This window comes from Agelaius tricolor, unplaced genomic scaffold (genome assembly GCF_023055355.1).
Source record: "Agelaius tricolor isolate 1412-34295 unplaced genomic scaffold, bAgeTri1.0.p SCAF_69, whole genome shotgun sequence".
NCBI classification, from domain to species: domain Eukaryota; kingdom Metazoa; phylum Chordata; class Aves; order Passeriformes; family Icteridae; genus Agelaius; species Agelaius tricolor.
The window spans coordinates 1,506,379-1,523,611 of record NW_027269329.1 but is presented as its reverse complement, the minus strand read 5'-3'; the positions used below and the strand labels follow the sequence as shown (position 1 = coordinate 1,523,611).

At 58.4% G+C, this 17,233-nt stretch overlaps 2 protein-coding genes across 5 annotated transcripts; one reads left to right on the top strand and one right to left on the bottom strand.

Moving 5' to 3' along the window:
• The first annotated feature begins 645 nt into the window (after positions 1-645).
• LOC139585028 (methanethiol oxidase-like) lies at positions 646-9,375 on the top strand. 4 transcript variants are annotated; one of them, XM_071417428.1, is made up of 13 exons: positions 646-792; positions 2,070-2,126; positions 2,253-2,365; positions 3,481-3,666; positions 3,962-4,082; positions 4,546-4,728; positions 4,956-5,134; positions 5,623-5,701; positions 6,061-6,182; positions 6,269-6,361; positions 7,320-7,438; positions 8,143-8,286; positions 8,614-9,375. In XM_071417428.1, exons 1-13 carry the CDS (start codon positions 789-791, stop codon positions 8,630-8,632), a joined length of 1,419 nt encoding a protein of 472 aa, XP_071273529.1. In that variant the 5' UTR covers positions 646-788; the 3' UTR covers positions 8,633-9,375. The 4 variants fall into 4 exon arrangements, with proteins under 4 accessions (XP_071273529.1, XP_071273528.1, XP_071273527.1 ...); XM_071417427.1 differs by having other exon boundaries at positions 8,525-9,375; XM_071417426.1 differs by having other exon boundaries at positions 647-792; positions 8,143-9,375.
• A 741-nt stretch (positions 9,376-10,116) lies between these two features.
• Positions 10,117-13,454, bottom strand: LOC139585032 (methanethiol oxidase-like). Its single transcript, XM_071417432.1, has 9 exons — positions 13,284-13,454; positions 13,013-13,133; positions 12,719-12,901; positions 12,119-12,300; positions 11,850-11,928; positions 11,410-11,531; positions 11,206-11,298; positions 10,786-10,904; positions 10,117-10,349 (listed from the first exon to the last, which is right to left on the bottom strand). The coding sequence occupies exons 1-9, from the start codon at positions 13,452-13,454 to the stop codon at positions 10,187-10,189; spliced, it is 1,233 nt and encodes a 410-aa protein (XP_071273533.1). The 3' UTR covers positions 10,117-10,186.
• Between the last annotated feature and the right edge of the window lie 3,779 nt (positions 13,455-17,233).

Sequence of the window (17,233 nt, the reverse complement as noted above, 5' to 3'; positions counted from 1 at the left end):
AAACAGCCCAAAAACTGAGTGAAAAACAGCCAGAAAATGGAAAAATAAATAAGAATTTACATCTCTTCAATAATAAAGGAACTACCGCAAAATAATCATTTAAATTTCTTTATTCATAGCAAAAGAATCTCTTTTTTTTTTTCTGCTTTTCCTGGTGGTTCGTGGAAAAAAGCAGGGATGTAAAAAAATGGAAATATTTTGGAAATTCCAAAATAAACATTCCCTGGGAGGTGGGAAAAAAAGGGCAGATTCCTTAAAAATTCCATAGTAAAGAAATAAATAATCATTAATTAATAAATTAATTCTCATTACGGCACAACCCCGGCAGGAATTAGGAGTGAAATCCTGATTCTCCAGAGGAAAAAAAAAAAAAAATTTTTCACCCAGGAAAGCCACAAAATATTTTTTAAAGTTGCTGAAATCCCCTGGGAGAGAACTCCCTGGAAACATTCCGAAAATCCCGAGGTTTTGAACCAAAACTCCTCCCTCCTTCGCTATTTCCAAATTCCTTCCTTACCGGGCTGGTAAAAAGTCAGGAAAATTTGGAATAAAAAGGAGAAAATCGGGGGCGGGGGGGAAAGCGGACATTCCACGGAGGGAGAAGTTTGGAAGTTTCCCTTTGGCATTTTAAGGCGGAATTTTGTTTTTTCCGTGCCCGGGATCCTCCCCTTGGCTCCTCCTCTCCCGCAGCCCTCCCCTTTCCCCCTGGGTTTCCGACCCTTTCCCGGCTGTTTCTCCGTAAAAATCCAACGAAACTCCTGGAATTCCCATTCCCAGCCCGGTCCAGGATGGGTAAGAGATCCCAAAATCCCAAAAAACCCCAAAAAACCCCGAAATCCCGGGATTTGCCGCTGCTTTTGGCGTCCCGGGGGTGGAGGGGGGGGGGTGAAAGTCCAGCTTTTCCCTGGATTTAAATATTTAAATATCCCCTAAAAACCCCGTGGGTTTTAATTAAGAGCTCGAATTCCTTCATCAAAACCCATTTTCCCTCGAATTAATTGGGAATTTATAATCCCTAAACTTCCAAAAACTGGGAGAAACTCCTGGATTTGCTGCTTGGGAACAGGAAAACCCCTCGGAAAAATCCCTAAAGATCAGATCTGAGCTTTCCCCTGACGTATTCCATATTTATGGGGATAAATCCTTGATTTCCAGGATAGTTTTCCTGATCAGGTTTTTTGAGGATAAAACCTCGGATTTCCAGGAACTTTGACTTTTGGCTCTGTGGGAAAAGTGGGAGGGGCCAAAAAGTTGGAAGCCGTTTCCATGGGAAACAGTTGGGAGTTCAAAACAGGGGGAAAATATCAGGAATTTTGGGATCAAACCCAGCCAAACATGAGGAATTTGTAGCAGCAATGTGTAGCCAGATAATATCAATATTCTAACCAAAGATATCCTGAATTTCCTGGAATTTTTTTCACTCCCAAGTGGAATTTTTTGAGGAATTTTTTTTGGGCCCAAGTTCCTGGAAGTCAATAAATGACTTTGGGAATGATTGACACGCCTGGAATGATCTGGGAGCTCAAAAAAAATGGGAATTATGGAAGAAAATAAATCCTGGAATGTTCTGAAAAATGAACTCCCTAAATCCCTTGGGAATTTGTTTTTTTGGGAGAAGATTCCTGAAATTCCTGGGTTTTTTTCTAGTGGCTTCTCTGTTGTTTTCAATTGAATTTGAATTTGATTTTTCCCAAATTTAATCTGGATTTTCCTCCCTGGAACTTGGAATATTTTTGATATTAAACCCTGGAATTCCACAGAAACTCCCGTTTTTTCCAGCCCTTGCTAAAATCCCAAATTTATTCCTCCTCCTGGCACTTTGGGACAACTCAGGGAGCCAAAAATTGGGATAAATTCCAACGTGTTTTTCCCCTGGAATGAACAAATCCAAGGCACAAAAATTGGGAATTAGGAATGAGGAGCTGGGAATAAGGAATTGGGAATGGGGAATTCCATGGACTTAAGGCTGGGAATTGGCAGTGGGGAATTGCCAATGAGGAGCCAATGGAAGGCTCCGAATTCCCAGGATTTTTGGGGTGTGGAAGTGATGGAATCTTGCCCTTTCCCAGCAGGAAAATGCGGAGCGTGCGGGCCGGGCTATCCCAGCCCTCTGGAGGCCATGAAAGGCAAGTGCTGGAATTGGGCATTCCCAAATCCTGGAATTGCTTTAACAGCTGGAATTGGGCATTCCCAAATCCTGGAATTGCTGGGAACTCTGGAACTGGGGATCTGAGCCGCAGGTGTGCCCGCAGGGCCCCGGGAGCAGCTGCTGTACCTGCCCTGCATCTACCGGAACACCGGGATCGGCATTCCCGACTTCCTGGCCACCGTGGACGTGGATCCCAAATCCCCTCAGTACTGCCAGGTACGGGCCTGGGAGAGCCCGGGGATCCCGAATCCGGGAAAATCTGGGGGAGTCTGGGGATCCCGAATCCGGGAAAATCTGAGCGAACGTGGGATCCCGAATCTGGGAAACTTCAGGAGAGCCTGGGGTCCTGAATCTGGGAAAATTCAAGAAAACCTGGGATCCTCAACGTGGAAAAATCTGGGAGAACCTGGGGTCCCAAATCTGGGAAAACCCAGGGGAACCTGGGGTCCTGAATCTGGGAAAATCCAGGAGAGCCTGGGGTCCTGAATCTGGGAAAATCCAGGAGAACCTGGGGTCCTGAATCTGGGAAAATCCAGGAGAGCCTGGGGTCCTGAATCTGGGAAAATCCAGGAGAGCCTGGGGTCCTGAATCTGGGAAAATCCAGGGGAATCTGGGAAAATCCAGGAGAACCTGGCATCCCACATCCAGGAGGATCCGGGCTCCCAAGTCCTTCCCGGCCCTGGCAGGGACAGCAATGCCAGAATTCCGGGAAGGCGGATGTGGAGCTGGATCCTGTTCCACAGGTGACGTTCCACAGGTGACATTTCACAGGTGATGTTCCACAGGTGACGTTTCACAGGTGATGTTCCACAGGTGATATTGCACAGGTGATATTGCACAGGTGACGTTCCACGGATGATATTTCACAGGTGATGTTCCACAGGTGATGTTCCACAGGTGACATTTCACAGGTCATGTTCCACAGGTGATGTTCCACGGGTGATATTCCACGGGTGATATTTCCCAGGTGATATTGCATGGGTGATATTGCACAGGTGACGTTTCACAGGTGATATTTCCCAGGTGATGTTCCGCAGGTGACGTTCCACGGGTGATGTTCCGCAGGTGATATTCCACGGGTGATATTGCACGGGTGACATTCCACGGGTGATATTCCACGGGTGATATTTCCCAGGTGATATTGCATGGGTGATATTGCACAGGTGACGTTCCACAGGTGATATTTCCCAGGTGATGTTCCGCAGGTGATGTTCCACAGGTGACATTTCACAGGTCGTGTTCCACGGGTGATATTCCACGGGTGATATTCCACGGGTGATATTCCACGGGTGATATTCCACGGGTGATGTTCCACGGGTGATATTTCCCAGGTGATCCACCGGCTGCCCATGCCGCACGTGGGGGACGAGCTGCACCACTCGGGCTGGAACGCCTGCAGCAGCTGCCACGGGGACCCCGGCAAATCCCGGCGCTTCCTGATCCTGCCCAGCCTCGTCTCCTCCCGCATCTACGTCGTGGACGTGGCAACCGATCCCAGGGCTCCCAAACTACACAAGGTTTGGAATTCCCCCCCCTTCCCCACTTATTTTTCCTTTTTTTCATCCTTTTATCCCAATTTCTTCCTTTTTTTCCCTCTTTATTCCCTGATTTTTCCCTTTTTTCCCATATTTTCCCCCCTTTTCCCTTCAAACATTCCCACAAACCTTTACCTGCAAATCCCCATTTCCCCCCTGCCAACTGATGTCCAAGAACTTTCCCCATTTTCCCCAGAATTTTCCCCATTCCAGGTGGTGGAAGCTGAGGAATTACTCCCATTTTTCCCGGAATTTTTCCCCTTTTCCCCCGTTCCAGGTGGTGGAAGCCGAGGAGCTGGCGCGGAAGGCGAACGCCGCGTTCCCGCACACTTCCCACTGCCTGGGCTCCGGGGAGATCCTCATCAGCTGCCTGGGGGATCCTGAGGGCAACGGAAAAGGTTCAGAATTCCACCAGATTCCATAAAAACATCCACAGGGATTCATTTCCGTGCAAAATCCTGCAAAATCCATGGAATACGTGGAATTTTCCTGGAATTTTTAGCACATTCCTGCAGGTTTTTTATTGATTTTCTAGACTGCTTTTATGTTTCATTTAATTTAAAAATGGAAGTAGATATACATAGATAATTTGCTTTATTTAAAGCAAAATAATTTTAGGAATTATTACAAGAAAAGATAAAATCCTAGGAAATTATTTTTATTACCAATAATAAAATAATGGGAAATAATTTTAGGAATTATTATTATTATTATTGGTAAAAATAATAATAATAATAATAATAATAATAATAATAATAATAATAATAATAATAATAATAATAATAAGTAGATTTCAAAAAATTGCTTTATTTCAAGCTCTATAAATCGCTCCAAACTCCTTTTTTTGGGAATTTTTTCCAGGCACTTTTGTCCTCCTGGATGGAGAAACCTTCGAAGTGAAAGGAAATTGGGAGAAAGGAGGAAAAATCCCAAATCTGGGCTACGACTTCTGGTACCAGCCCCGGCACAACGTCCTGCTCAGCACCGAGTGGGGCGTCCCCAAAGTCCTGGCCCAGGGATTCGATCCCAAGGATGTGGAGCGAGGTCAGTGGGAAATCTCCTGGGAAATTCCATTTTTGAGAGCAGAAACTCATAAAAAATCCAAATTTTGACCGTAAAAAGCCCTCAAAAATTCTATTTCTGGTGTCTAAAACCCCTAAAAAAAATATCCCGATTTTTTTTTTAAATCCCGTTTTTACCCCCAGTTTCACTCCGAAGCGCTGACTATTCCATAAAAGCCGGGGATTTATGGAATTTCTCCCCTTCCCCAGGGCACTACGGGCGGCACATCAACGTGTGGGACTGGCAGGAGCGGCGCCTGGTGCAGGAGCTGGACCTGGGCGCGGGCTCCATCCCGCTGGAAATCCGGTTCCTGCACGATCCCAGCGCTGCCCAGGGCTTCGTGGGCTGTGCCCTGAGCGGGGACATCCGGAGATTCTACAGGAACCCCGTGAGCTCTCGGATTTGGGGGAAATCCTCAGGGAATTGGGGCTTTTTCCATGATATAATGGGGGATTTTCCATGGTTTCATTGCCCTGAGCGGGGACATCCGGAGATTCTACAGGAACCCCGTGAGCTCTGGGACCTGGAGGGAATCTGATGGGAACTGGGGCTTTTTCCATGGAATTCCTGGGGTTTTCCATAGAATTCCTGGGGTTTTTCCATGGTTTCATTGCCCCGAGCGGGGACATCCGCAGGTTCCACAGGAACCCCGTGAGCTCGGGGACTTGGGGGGAATCGTCAGAGAATCGGGGCTTTTTCCATGGAATTCCTGGGTTTTTGGAGAAAAATCCACTGGGAATTGTGGGTTTTTCCGTGGAATTCCAGAGGGTTTTAAGGGTTTTTCCATGGAATTCCAGGGGTTTTAGAAAAATCTCTGAGGGATTGTGGGGTGGATATTCCATGAATTTTGGGAGTTCCATGTTTTCCGTCCCTCAGGAGGGAAAATGGGAAGCGGAGAAGGTGATTGAGGTGCCCAGCAAGAAAGTCCAAGGATGGCTCCTCCCGGAGATGCCAGGTCAGTGGGAGAAATTTGGGAATTTTCTCATGGATCCAGAGCAGATTTTGGCAGAATTCTCTCTTTAAATGGCAAAAAATTCCAAATATTGGGGTTTTTTTTTGAGGGAGAATTTTGGGACGAGCAAAGGAAATCCGGAGTGGGGTCTGCTCTGTGCTGGGGGTGGGATTTTCCAGGAAAATCCTTGGAATTTGAGTCTGGATTTCCTCAGGAATTCCGCAGTAATTCCTGAGGTTGATTTTGTTCCCCCCAACTCCTTCCCAACCCCTTTTTTGGGCGTTTCCACATGGGAATTTGGGTGTTTTGGGGATTCTCTCTGCTCCCATTCCCTGATTTTCCTCTGGAATTCCCTCGGGAAGGGCTGATCACGGACATCCTGATTTCCCTGGACGACAGATTCCTGTACTTCAGCAACTGGCTGCACGGGGACGTGCGGCAGTACGACATCTCCGACCCCAAAAACCCCAGACTGGTGGGGCAGGTGAGGAGGAAATTCCCAAAAAACCCAACTCCCGTGGTTTTGAAGGGATTCATCCGGATTTCCCATGGATTTTAACGGTTTTCCAGGTTTTTCTGGGAGGCAGCATCTCCAAAGGGGGACCTGTGACCGTGGTGGAGGATCGGGAATTGCAGGATCAGCCGGAGCCGTGCGTGATCCAGGTGAGGATTCCCACATTTTTTTCCTGATTCTCCCCAGATTTTTGGAGATTCCCGACGTCCAAAACCCCTCCTGAAGTTGTTCCCACCTGGATTTTGCTTCCTTAGGGATGGGTTTCATCCCTGAAACCCCAATTTTTCCTCAGAAAAAGATCGTGGAATTAAGAAATTTGGGGGAAAAAAAATTTTCTCCCCAAAGCTCGGGGTTGGCCATTCCCGACACTGGGATTTCGGAGCCCTTGGACGTTTTTTTCCCCCAAAATTCCATTTTTTCCTCAGAGCTGGGGCCTGGCCATTCCCGACTCCGGGATTTCGGAGCCCTTGGACGTTTTTTTCCCCCAAAATTACATTTTTTCCCCCAAAATTACATTTTCTCCCCAAAGCTCGGGGTTGGCCATTCCCGACTCCGGGATTTCAGAGCCCTTGGACGTTTTTTTCCCCCAAAATTCCGTTTTTTCCCCCAAAATTACATTTTCTCCCCAGAGCTGGGGCCTGGCCATTCCCAGATCCAGGATTTCGGAGCCCTTGGATCGGTTTTCCCCCAAAGTTCAATTTTTTCCCCCAAAATTCCATTTTTTCCCCAAAAATTCCATTTTCTCCCCAGAGCTGGGGCCTGGCCCTTCCCAGATCCAGGATTTCAGAGCCCTTGGATGTTTTTTTCCCCCAAAATTACATTTTTTCCCAAAAATTCCATTTTCTCCCCAGAGCTGGGGCCTGGCCCTTCCCGACTCCAGGATTTCGGAGCCCTTGGACGTTTTTTTCCCCCAAAATTCCATTTTTTCCCCCAAAATTCCATTTTCTCCCCCGAGCTGGGGCCTGGCCATTCCCGACTCCAGGATTTCGGAGCCCTTGGATGTTTTTTTCCCCCAAAATTCCATTTTCTCCCCCGAGCTGGGGCCTGGCCCTTCCCAGATCCGGGGTTTCGGAGCCCTGGGTGCTTCCCGGTGTTTTTCCCGCGCAGGGGAAGCGGATCCCGGGGGGGCCGCAGATGCTGCAGCTGAGCCTGGACGGGCGCCGGCTCTTCGTGACCACGTCCCTGTTCAGCGCCTGGGACCGGCAGTTCTACCCCGGCCTGCTCAGGTGAGCCCTCCCGATCAATGATCAATGAGCAATGATCAATAACCCCCGGCCCCGCGGGGTTCACTGGTCATTCATCGGGCAGTAATTAGCTCAAATTGGTTAACAATTGCTTGTTGGCACTTACTGGGGTTCACTGGTTATTCATCGGGCAGTAATTAGCTCAAATTGGTTAACAATTGCTTGTTGGCACTTACTGGGGTTCATTGGTTATTCATCGGGCACTAATTAGCTCAAATTGGTTAACAATTGCTTGTTGGTCGTTACTGGCTATTCATTGGTAATGATTGATCGTTAATCGGTGATTAACTGATCATTAATTAGCGATTAATTGATCGTTTATTGATTTTTGATTGGTTAACAGTTGGTTGTTGGTTATTATTACTTATTGATTATTATTGATCGGTTATTAATTGGTTATTAATTGACCATTAATTGGTTTATAACTGGTTATTGGTTATTACTGGTTGCTGATTATTAATTGGTTGTTGATTGATTGATTAATTGGTTATTAGTTGATTGCTAAATGGCAGTTAATTGATTGCTAATTGGTTTATAATTGATTCATAATTTGTTGTCAATTGGTATTAATTGGTTGGTAATTCCAAATGCAGGGGGGGTTTTGAGGGGGAATTTTAGGATGAATTTTGTGTTATTAATTGATGATTAATTTGGTTTTAATCGCAGTTTTTATTGAATTGCTGCAGGGAGGGCTCGGTGCTGCTGCAGCTGGACGTGGACACGGCGCGGGGAGGCCTGGCCGTCAATCCCGAATTCCTGCTGGATTTTGGGAAGGAGCCGGGCGGGCCCTGCCTGGCGCACGAGGTGCGGTACCCGGGGGGCGACTGCACCTCCGACATCTGGCTGTGACCCCGCCGGAATTCCAGGGAAATCTGGGAATATCCGGGATCTGGGAATGGGGGACTGCACCTCCGACATCTGGCTGTGACCCCGCCGGAATTCCAGGGAAATCTGGGAATGTTTGGGAATCTGGGAACGTGGGACTGCACCTCCGACATCTGGCTGTGACCCCGCCGGAATTCCGGGGAAATCTGGGAATATCCGGGATCTGGGAATGTGGGACTGCACCTCCGACATCTGGCTGTGACCCCGCCGGAATTCCGGGGAAATCTGGGAATATCCGGGAATGTTTGGGATGGGGGAATGTGGGACTGCACCTCCGACATCTGGCTGTGATCCTGCTGGAATTCCAGGGAAATCTGGGAATGTTTGGGAATGTTTGGGATGGGGGAATGTGGGACTGCACCTCCGACATCTGGCTGTGACCCCGCCGGAATTCCAGGGAAATCTGGGAATATCCGGGATCTGGGAATGTGGGACTGCACCTCCGACATCTGGCTGTGACCCCACTGGAATTCCAGGGAAATCTGGGAATGTTTGGGAATGTTTGGGAATGTGGGACTGCACCTCCAATATCTGGCTGTGATCCCGCTGGAATTCCGGGATATTTGGGAATGTTTGGGAATGGGGGACTACACCTCCGACATCTGGCTGTGATCCTGCTGGAATTCCGGGATATTTGGGAATATTCGGGAATGTGGGAGTGGGGGAATGTGGGACTGCACCTCCGACATGTGGCTCTGATGCCACCGGAATTCTCTGCTCCCATTCCCTGATTTTCCTCTGGAATTCCCTCAAGAAGGGCTGATCATGGATATCCTGATTTCCCTGGAAGACAGAATATTTGGGAATATTTGGGAATGTGGGTACTGCACCTCCACCATCTGCCCTTGATCCCAGGAAATTCAGGATTTATCCCGTTTTTTCACAATCCTTTCTTCTCTCTATCACTTCTCCCAGGGAATTTGGGGTGCCTGGGGCGTCATCTCCTCCCAGAGCAGCCTCTCCTAAAAACCATCTCTGAGATTTCTGATCAAAAATCAAAACTCACAATAAAATTCTCCTTCCAGCAGCTGAAATTCCCTTTCTTAGGATTTTTGGGCATTTGTGGCTAAAAAACCATGTCATTTTCTGATATTTCCCACTCTTCGTTTGTTGTCTAAAGATAAGATAGGGATAAAATGGAGATAGAATAGGAATAAAATAAAAAAAAAATTAAATAGGGATAAAATAGTGGTAAAATATGGCTAAAATAGGGGGGGAATAGAGAACAATAAGGATAAAATAGAGGAAAAAATAGGGATAAAATAGAGCTAAAACAGGAAGAAAATATAAATAAAATCGAGAAAAATAGGGGGAAAGATTGGTGACAAATGGGGATAAAAAGCCCAGCTGGAAGCAAAGCCCGGGAAAAGAGGCAGCGCCGGGAATTCCCCCCAGACCCTGCCCGCGGTCCCGGCTCCGCCCGCGCCCGTCCCGGGCATTGTCCCGGCCCCGACGCCGCCCTCGGACCCCCCGGCATTTGTTCGTCCCGGGATGTTCCGGGAATGAGCCTCGGGAAGCTGCGGCTGATGCAGGAAACAACTTTATTGATGGCAGGGAAAGCAGGGACAGGGACAGCGACAGGGACAGGGACAGGGACAGGGACGGCCGGGAATGGCCCGCGGGACCCCGAACCCTGGAATCTCCCGGGGGCAGCCCAAAGCAGGAATCCCCCATGGGATCCTAAAGCCCAGAACCGCCCAGGGCACCCCAAACCCATCACCCGGGGCACCCCAAAGCCCCAATGCCCCCCAGTCCCATCACCCGGGGCACCCCAAAGCCCCAATTTCCCCCCCGGAACCCCAATCCCGGCGCTGCCGGCGGGGACAGCGGCGCTGCCGGCGCCGCTCAGGGCAGGGTCACGGATTTGGCATCGCCGCCGGGGAAGCGGATCTCGTGCGCCAGGCACGGCCCGTTGGGCTCCTTGCCGAAATCCACCAGGAAGTTCTTGTTGACGCTCAGGCCGCCCTTGTCCGTGTCCACGTCGAGCTGCAGCATCACCGAGCCCTCCCTGCGCGGGGACAGCGGCGGCTCAGGGCGACAGCGACCCCGGGGCCGCGCCGAGCCCGCCCGGAGCTGCTCCGGACGGCGCCGGGGAGCGCCCGGGCCCGGGGCCGGCGGCGCGGGCTGCGATTGGCGCCGCTTGCGGTCCCCAGTGCCCGATGGAGGGGACAGGATGGGCGCAGGGACAGCTTTGGGTCCCCACTGCCCCCAGGACGGGCACGAACCCAGGGCAGGGCGGGCTCGGGGCCCTTTCCCCTCCGCAGCTCCCCCAGGCTCGGCTCGGGCTGGGCCCGGCCAGGCCCGACCCCCTTGGGCTGAGCTCAGCCCGGGCTCTGCCCGATCCCCACCCGGCCGCGAGCGGCTCCGGGACAGCCCCGGGGGGGTCGCGGCCCCTCCCGCTCCCACCGGGCCCGGGCAGCCTCGGGCAGCCGGGAGGGGCTCACTTGATCAGGCTGGGGTAGAACTGCCGGTCCCAGGTGCTGTAGAAGGAGTTGGTCACGTAGAGCCGCTTCCCGTCCAGGCTCAGCTGCAGCGTGGCGGGGCCGCCGTACACGCGCTTGCACTGGGACACACGGACTGGGGTTACTGGGGGCACTGGGGGCGCGGGGACACACGGACTGGGGGCACTGGGGGCACTGGGGGCACTGGGGGTACTGGGGGCACTGGGACACACGGACTGGGGTTACTGGGGGCACTGGGGCTGGATTCCAGCAGGGGCAGTGAGAGCAGGCTCAGGTGTGCGCTCAGGTGAGCGCTCACACACTCACACTCACTCACACACACACTCACACTCACACTCACACTCACGCTCCCCCAGCCCCGCCCCCAGCCCCGCCCCGGCGCTCCGGCCCCGCCCCGCTCACCTTGAGCACCAGCGGCTCGGGCTGGCACTTGAGCTCCTCGTCCCTGCACACGGTCACGGGGCCCCCTCGCAGGATGCTGCCCCCCACGAACACCTGCAAGGGCCGCGCTGGCTCACGAGCGTTCCCCGGACCGGCCCCCGGGTCCCAGACCCGCCCGGCCCCGCCCGGCCCCGCCCGGCCCCCGGCCCGGGCCCTGCCCCTCACCTGCCCCACCAGCCGGGGCTTGCAGCTCCGGGACAGCTCGTACTGCCGGATGTCCCCGTGCAGCCAATTGCACACGTACAGGAACCGGTCGTCCTGGCTGATGACGAGGTCGGCGATGAAGGCTGCGGGCAGAGCCGGGGCTCAGGGGCACGGCCAGCACCGGGGGAGGCCACACGGGCCTGGCCTGAGCTGGGCTTTGGGGCAGGGACCAGCACTTCGGGCTCGGTCGGGATTCGGGGTCGGTAATCATTTAGGGTCCGTCCCGTTTGGGGTCAGTCCTGATTCGGGGTCAGTCAGGATTCGGGGTCCCCCGAATCAGGATTTGGGGTCACCGAGCCGGCTCTGCGGTCACCCAGCAGGATTTGGGGTCACCCGCACACCGCGCCCGGCTGCAGAGCTCGCCCAGGGAACAGGAATGCCACCCCCGAGGGCACACGCACCCGGCATCTTGGGCATGATCCAGCCCGACACGTCCTTGGCCGGGATCCGGATCACCTCCTCCACGGCCCAGTTGTCTCTCTGCACAGGGACACCGAGCCCGGCTCAGCCCGCGCTGCCCCGGCCCGAGCCGAGCCGAGCCGGGCGCGACGGGCTCAGCCCCGAGCCCCGCACCCGGACCCTCCCTGGCCCCGTTCCCCGCTCCTCCTCCTCCTCCTCCTCCTCCTCGTCGTCCCGGCCCCGTTCCCGCTCCCCACCGCGCCGCACTCGCCTCGCAGGATTTGTAGAAGCGGAAAATGGCCCCGCTCAGGGCACAGCCCACGTAGCCCTCGGCGGCCTCGGGGCTGTGCAGGAAGCGCACGGTCAGCGGCAGAGAATCCTCGCCCAGGTCGAAGCACTGCGTGAGGCTGCGGCACGACAGGTTCCACACGTTCAGGCGGCGGCCGAAGACCCCTGCGGGACACGGGGGAGAGGCTGGGGGCGGCCGGGGGCGCCGGCGAGAGACCCCCGAGGGGCTCCTGGGGGACATCGGCACGGGAAGGGCAGGAGCTGGGCAGGGGGAACTGGGAAATGCGGGATTTGGGGAGAACAGAGAGAAATGAGGGATTTGGGGAGAACATTGAGAAATGCGGGAACTGGGGAGAACAGAGAGAAATCCGGGATTTGGGAGAGCACAGAGAAATCCGGGATCTGGGAGAACACAGAGAAATGCAGATTTGGGGGCAGCAGGACCCGGCCCCCCCGGGTTCCACCCCGCCCATCCTCAGCCCGAGCCTGGCCGAGGCTCCGGGCACAAATCGGCCTCTGGCGGGCCCCGAGCCCTGCCGGCCCCAGCTCAGCCCTGCCGGCGCTGCCCCCCGCGTGTCCCCACCTTTCTTGAGGTCATCGGGGTTGAAGCCACGCCCGGCCACTCTGGGCACCATCCCGGCCGAGCTGACCAGGACGTTGTGCCGGGCCTGGTACCAGAAGTCGTAGCCGGTCGGGGGAGCCTCACACTCGTTCTCCCAGTTGCCCTTCAGCTCGAAGGTCTCTCCGTCCAACACCACGAAGCCACCTGGGACACACAGGGACGGGCGGGGACAAATCCAGGCTGCCGCGAGTGCAGCGGCACCCCCGGGGTGCGAGTTTGGGCAGGGACACGGGAATTCCAGCAGGGAAAACTCACCTTTGCCGTGGCCAGCGGCGTCGCCCATGTTGGCGACCAGGACGTCGCCGTTGGGCAGCGGGTGGGTGACAGACAGGTAGCCCTTGTTGCACTTCCAGAACACATCCACGGGCTCGATCATCTGCGCGAACCAGCGCCCATTTCAGCCTCCGCCTGCTCGGCGCCTTTCCCGGCCGTACCCCAGAATCCAAGCCCACTCGCTCCCTGGCTCCCTCGCTCCCTCCCTGGTTCCCTCGCTCGCTGCCGGCGCCCCCGGCTCCCCCGGCCGTACCTTGCAGATCCGCGGCGCGCGGCACTGGGAGCCCACATCCACCACGTAGATGCGGGAGGAGATGAGGCCGGGCAGCACCAGCTTGGTCCTTTTGGCCGCGGCGCCGCTGTCGAAGCAGCCGCAGGCGGGGCCCCAGCCCGCGCAGTGCAGCTCGTCCTTGAGGTTGGGCATGGGCAGCCGGTGGATCACCTGGGCACGGCCAAGGCAGCTCAGGCCGGGCCGAGCCGGGACAGCCCGCGGGGAGCGGCCCCGGGGCCAGGGGAGCCCCGGAGAGGGGCTGGGAGCGGCCCCGGCATTTGGGGAGCCCCGGAGAGGGGCTGGGAGCGGCCCCGGCATTTGGGGAGCCCCGGAGAGGGGCCGGGGGCGGCCCCGGGATTTGGGGAGCCCCGGAGAGGGGCCGGGGGCGGCCGGGAGCAGACGGGACAAGGTTTAAAGGTTCTCCTCGGTTCCCCGGCCCAGAGATATCCGGGCGGCCCCGCAGCGCTCGGGGGGCGCAGCCCCGGCTCGGTCCCGCCCGGAGAGCCCGGCAGGCGCCCGTACCTGGCCGTAGTGGCAGGAGCGCGGGTTGAGGTCCACGGTGGCCAGGAAATCGGGCTGCTCGATGCCGGTGCACCTGTAGGTGCAGGTCACGTAGGCGACCTCCTCCCGCGGCGCTGGGGACACAAAAGCGGCTCGGACCGCGCCCCGAGACCCGAGCGGGACCGGGAGAGCCCCGGGCAGCTCCCCGCCATCACCGCCCTGATTTCGGGGCGCTGCCGTTCCCTGCAGCGCCCCCCGCGCCGCTGCCGACCCGGGAACGAGCGGGAGCGGCCTCCGGCAGCTCTGGCCAAGGGGCCCGGCACACACACCGAGCTCGGGGGACCCCAAAGAGCCCAACCGCCCCCAGCCCAGCCCCAGGGGCAGCACTCGCCTTTCAGCACGTCGGGGCACGAGGGGTACTCGTAGCACGGAGCTCTGCATCTGTCTGGGGAGCAGAGGGGACGCCGTGAGCCCGGCCCGGGCCCGCGCCCGAGCCCGCTCCGCAGGCTCCCTCCCAGCCCAGGGACCCCGGGGCCCTCCCGGGGCCACCGCGGCCCTCCCGGGGCACCCCTGGGAGCGCTCGGGGCGGCGCTGCCGCCTCCCGGCTCCGGGACGGGGACCCTGGGGACAGCGCGGGGCCGAGCCCCGCTGGGGACACCCGGCGACAGCGCGGGGACCCCTCCCCACTGCGGGCACGGCACAGAGCCCAGACGGGACGGGGACAGAGCGGTCACCCGCAGCCGGGACACGAGGGGGACAGAGCCCAGACGGGGACAGAGCTGCCACCGTGAGCTTGGATGGGGACAGAGCTGCCACCCGGGTCCAGGGCACGCTGGCAGCTCCAGCACGGACAATCCCTCGGGATCCCGGGTCCCCGGGGCCGGGCAGGGCCCCCGGGAGCCGCCAGGGCCCCGCAGCAGCTCCGGGAGCAGCGGCCCCGCGGGCAGAGCTCGGGCCCGGCTCCCTCCTCGTGCCCGGGGCACAGAGGCACCTGTGACCAGCTGTGCGCGGGTCTGTGTGCCCAGGTATGCGCAGGTGTGCCCAGGTGTGTGTGCCCAGCTGTGCCCAGGTGTGCGCAGGTCTGTGTGCCCAGGTCTGTGTGCCCAGGTGTGTGTGCCCAGGTATGCGCAGGTGAGTGTGCCCAGGTGTGCCCAGGTGTGCCCAGCTGTGCCCGGGCCAGCCCCGCAGCCCCCGGGCGGGGCCGGGCTGGGGCCGGGGCTGCGGGCCCGGGGCTCGGGGCAGCCGCGGGGGTCCCTTACCCATGGCTGCAGCTCTGGGGTCGCGGCGCTGGCGGCGGAGGAAGGAGCCGGAGCTGAGGGGCAGCTGCTGCTGTCTCGGGGCTGGGGCGGCTGTGCCGTGCCCTGGCTGCTCCCGGGGGCCTTTTATCCCCGCCGAAGGGTGCGGGCAGCGCGGCCAAGCCCAGGGAGGGGCTGCCCAGCGCTTGGGAGGGGCCAGCCCGGCGCTGCGGCTTCTTTCCTCCTCCCCGCCGCCAATCTGGGCCCAAATCTGCTGCTCCCTGCAGCTCCCGAAGCCTCAAACCCCGGGGCCGGCCCCGGCCGAGCCCGGCTCGCCCCGCACCGAGCGGCTGCTCCGCACCCGCAGCGCCCCCGGCCCGGCCCGGCCACCCCCAAACGGCTCCTGCTCCTGACAGGGGCACCCCGGCCCCGATCCCAGCGGCAGCCCGGGGCTCCCCGAGCCGCCTCTGCCGGGGACGGGAGTTTGGGAGCTCGGGGACACCGGGACGGGCTCGGGGACACCGGGGCGGGCTCAGGGACACCGGGACGGGCTCGGGGACACCGGGGCGGGCTCAGGGACACCGGGGCGGGCTCGGGGACACCGGGATGGGATCGGGGACACGGGGATGGGCTCGGGGAGCTGCTCAGGGGATCACGGGGATACAGGGATGGGCTCGGGGACACCGGGACGGGCTCAGGGACACCGGGATGGGATCGGGGACACCGGGATGGGCTCGGGGACACCGGGGCGGGCTCGGGGACACCGGGATGGGATCGGGGACACCGGGATGGGCTCAGGGACACCGGGATGGGCTCGGGGACATCGGGATGGGCTCGGGGAGCTGCTCAGGGGATCTCAGGGACGCGGACAGACCCAGGGGACACCGGGATGGGCTCAGGAAATCCTCCCTGAGCGCCCCTGGGGCAGCTGCAGCCAGGGCAGGACACGGGGTGGCCTCCTCGGCTGACTCCTGTTGGTGGGGACCTGGGGTCAGCCGGGGACAAGGGGGATTTGGGGTGCTCGGCTCTGGCACTTGGGGCTGGAAGGGTCACCCGGGACTGTCCCCAACCCTCTGATCACCCCCAAGTGTCCTCAGGGCCCTGGCCATGCCTTACTCCAGCCCCGGGTGCCACCACCAGCACAAAACTGGCACCAGCCGGGCTGGATTTGACCCAAACTGGGCTGAAGTGGCCCCAAAAGAGCCGAGATCCCGCTCCAGGCCCCGAGGGCTCGCAGCAGGGTCCCCTCCCGAGGCCACCACCGGCCTGGCCGCCAGCAGTGCCACAGCCGGGGACGCTCAGCGCCCTGGAATGCGGCTCCCGGCCCTGGGGAGAGCGGCCCGGGCACTGCGGAGGGCACAGGGACACGGAATTGCTGCCGCCAGCAGCGCGGGGACACCGCCCGGGGATGTCCCCGCAGCGGGGACAGCTCAGCGCCCCCGGCCGCTCCGGGCCAGCCCCGGCACCGGGCACCGGGCACCGGGCACCGGGCACCGGGCACCGGGCACCGGGCAGCGCCTCAAGGGCCTTCTCTGGGCACTGCGAGCGGCAGAATCGCGGAAAACCATCGGCTTTGGGGTGGAAAAGTGCAGAAGAGGCTCTGGCCGGGGCCGCCCTTGGCCGGCAGCCCCGCTTTGGTGCGCCCTGGACACCCTCGGTGTCCCCACGTGCCCGCGCCTCCCTCCCCTGGCGCTCACACCCGCTCATTAGCCAGCTCATTAGCCCGCTCCTCATTAGCCAGCTCATTAGCCCGCCCCTCATTAACGAGCCGCGCTGCTCCCGGTGGCTTCCCGAGCTGACGTCGCCGTGTCCCCTCCCTGTCCCCGCTCGGCGCTCGCGTGTCCCCGCGGCGCTGATAACAGCGAGATAAGCGCGCGCTCAGCGCAGCTCGCGTGGCCGCAGGACGAGCCCCGGCACCCTCCGGCCGCTGCCCACGCCCCGCCGGCCGCTCCGGCTCCTCCGGCCCCGGCGGGATTTGGGAACGCGCCGGATTTGGGAAGGCGGGAGCGGCGCTCTGGGACGAGCCCCCGCTCCGCCGCCACCTCGGACAGCTCCCGGCTCCGGCAGCGGCCCCGGCGGGGCTTTGGCTTCCCCCGAGGTTCCCCCAGCGGGGCCGGGGCTCCTTCAGCACTACCCGCTCCTAAATCCCGATTTCCTGCGCTTTTGGCCCATTCTCCGTCCTCTCTTCCCGGCCTC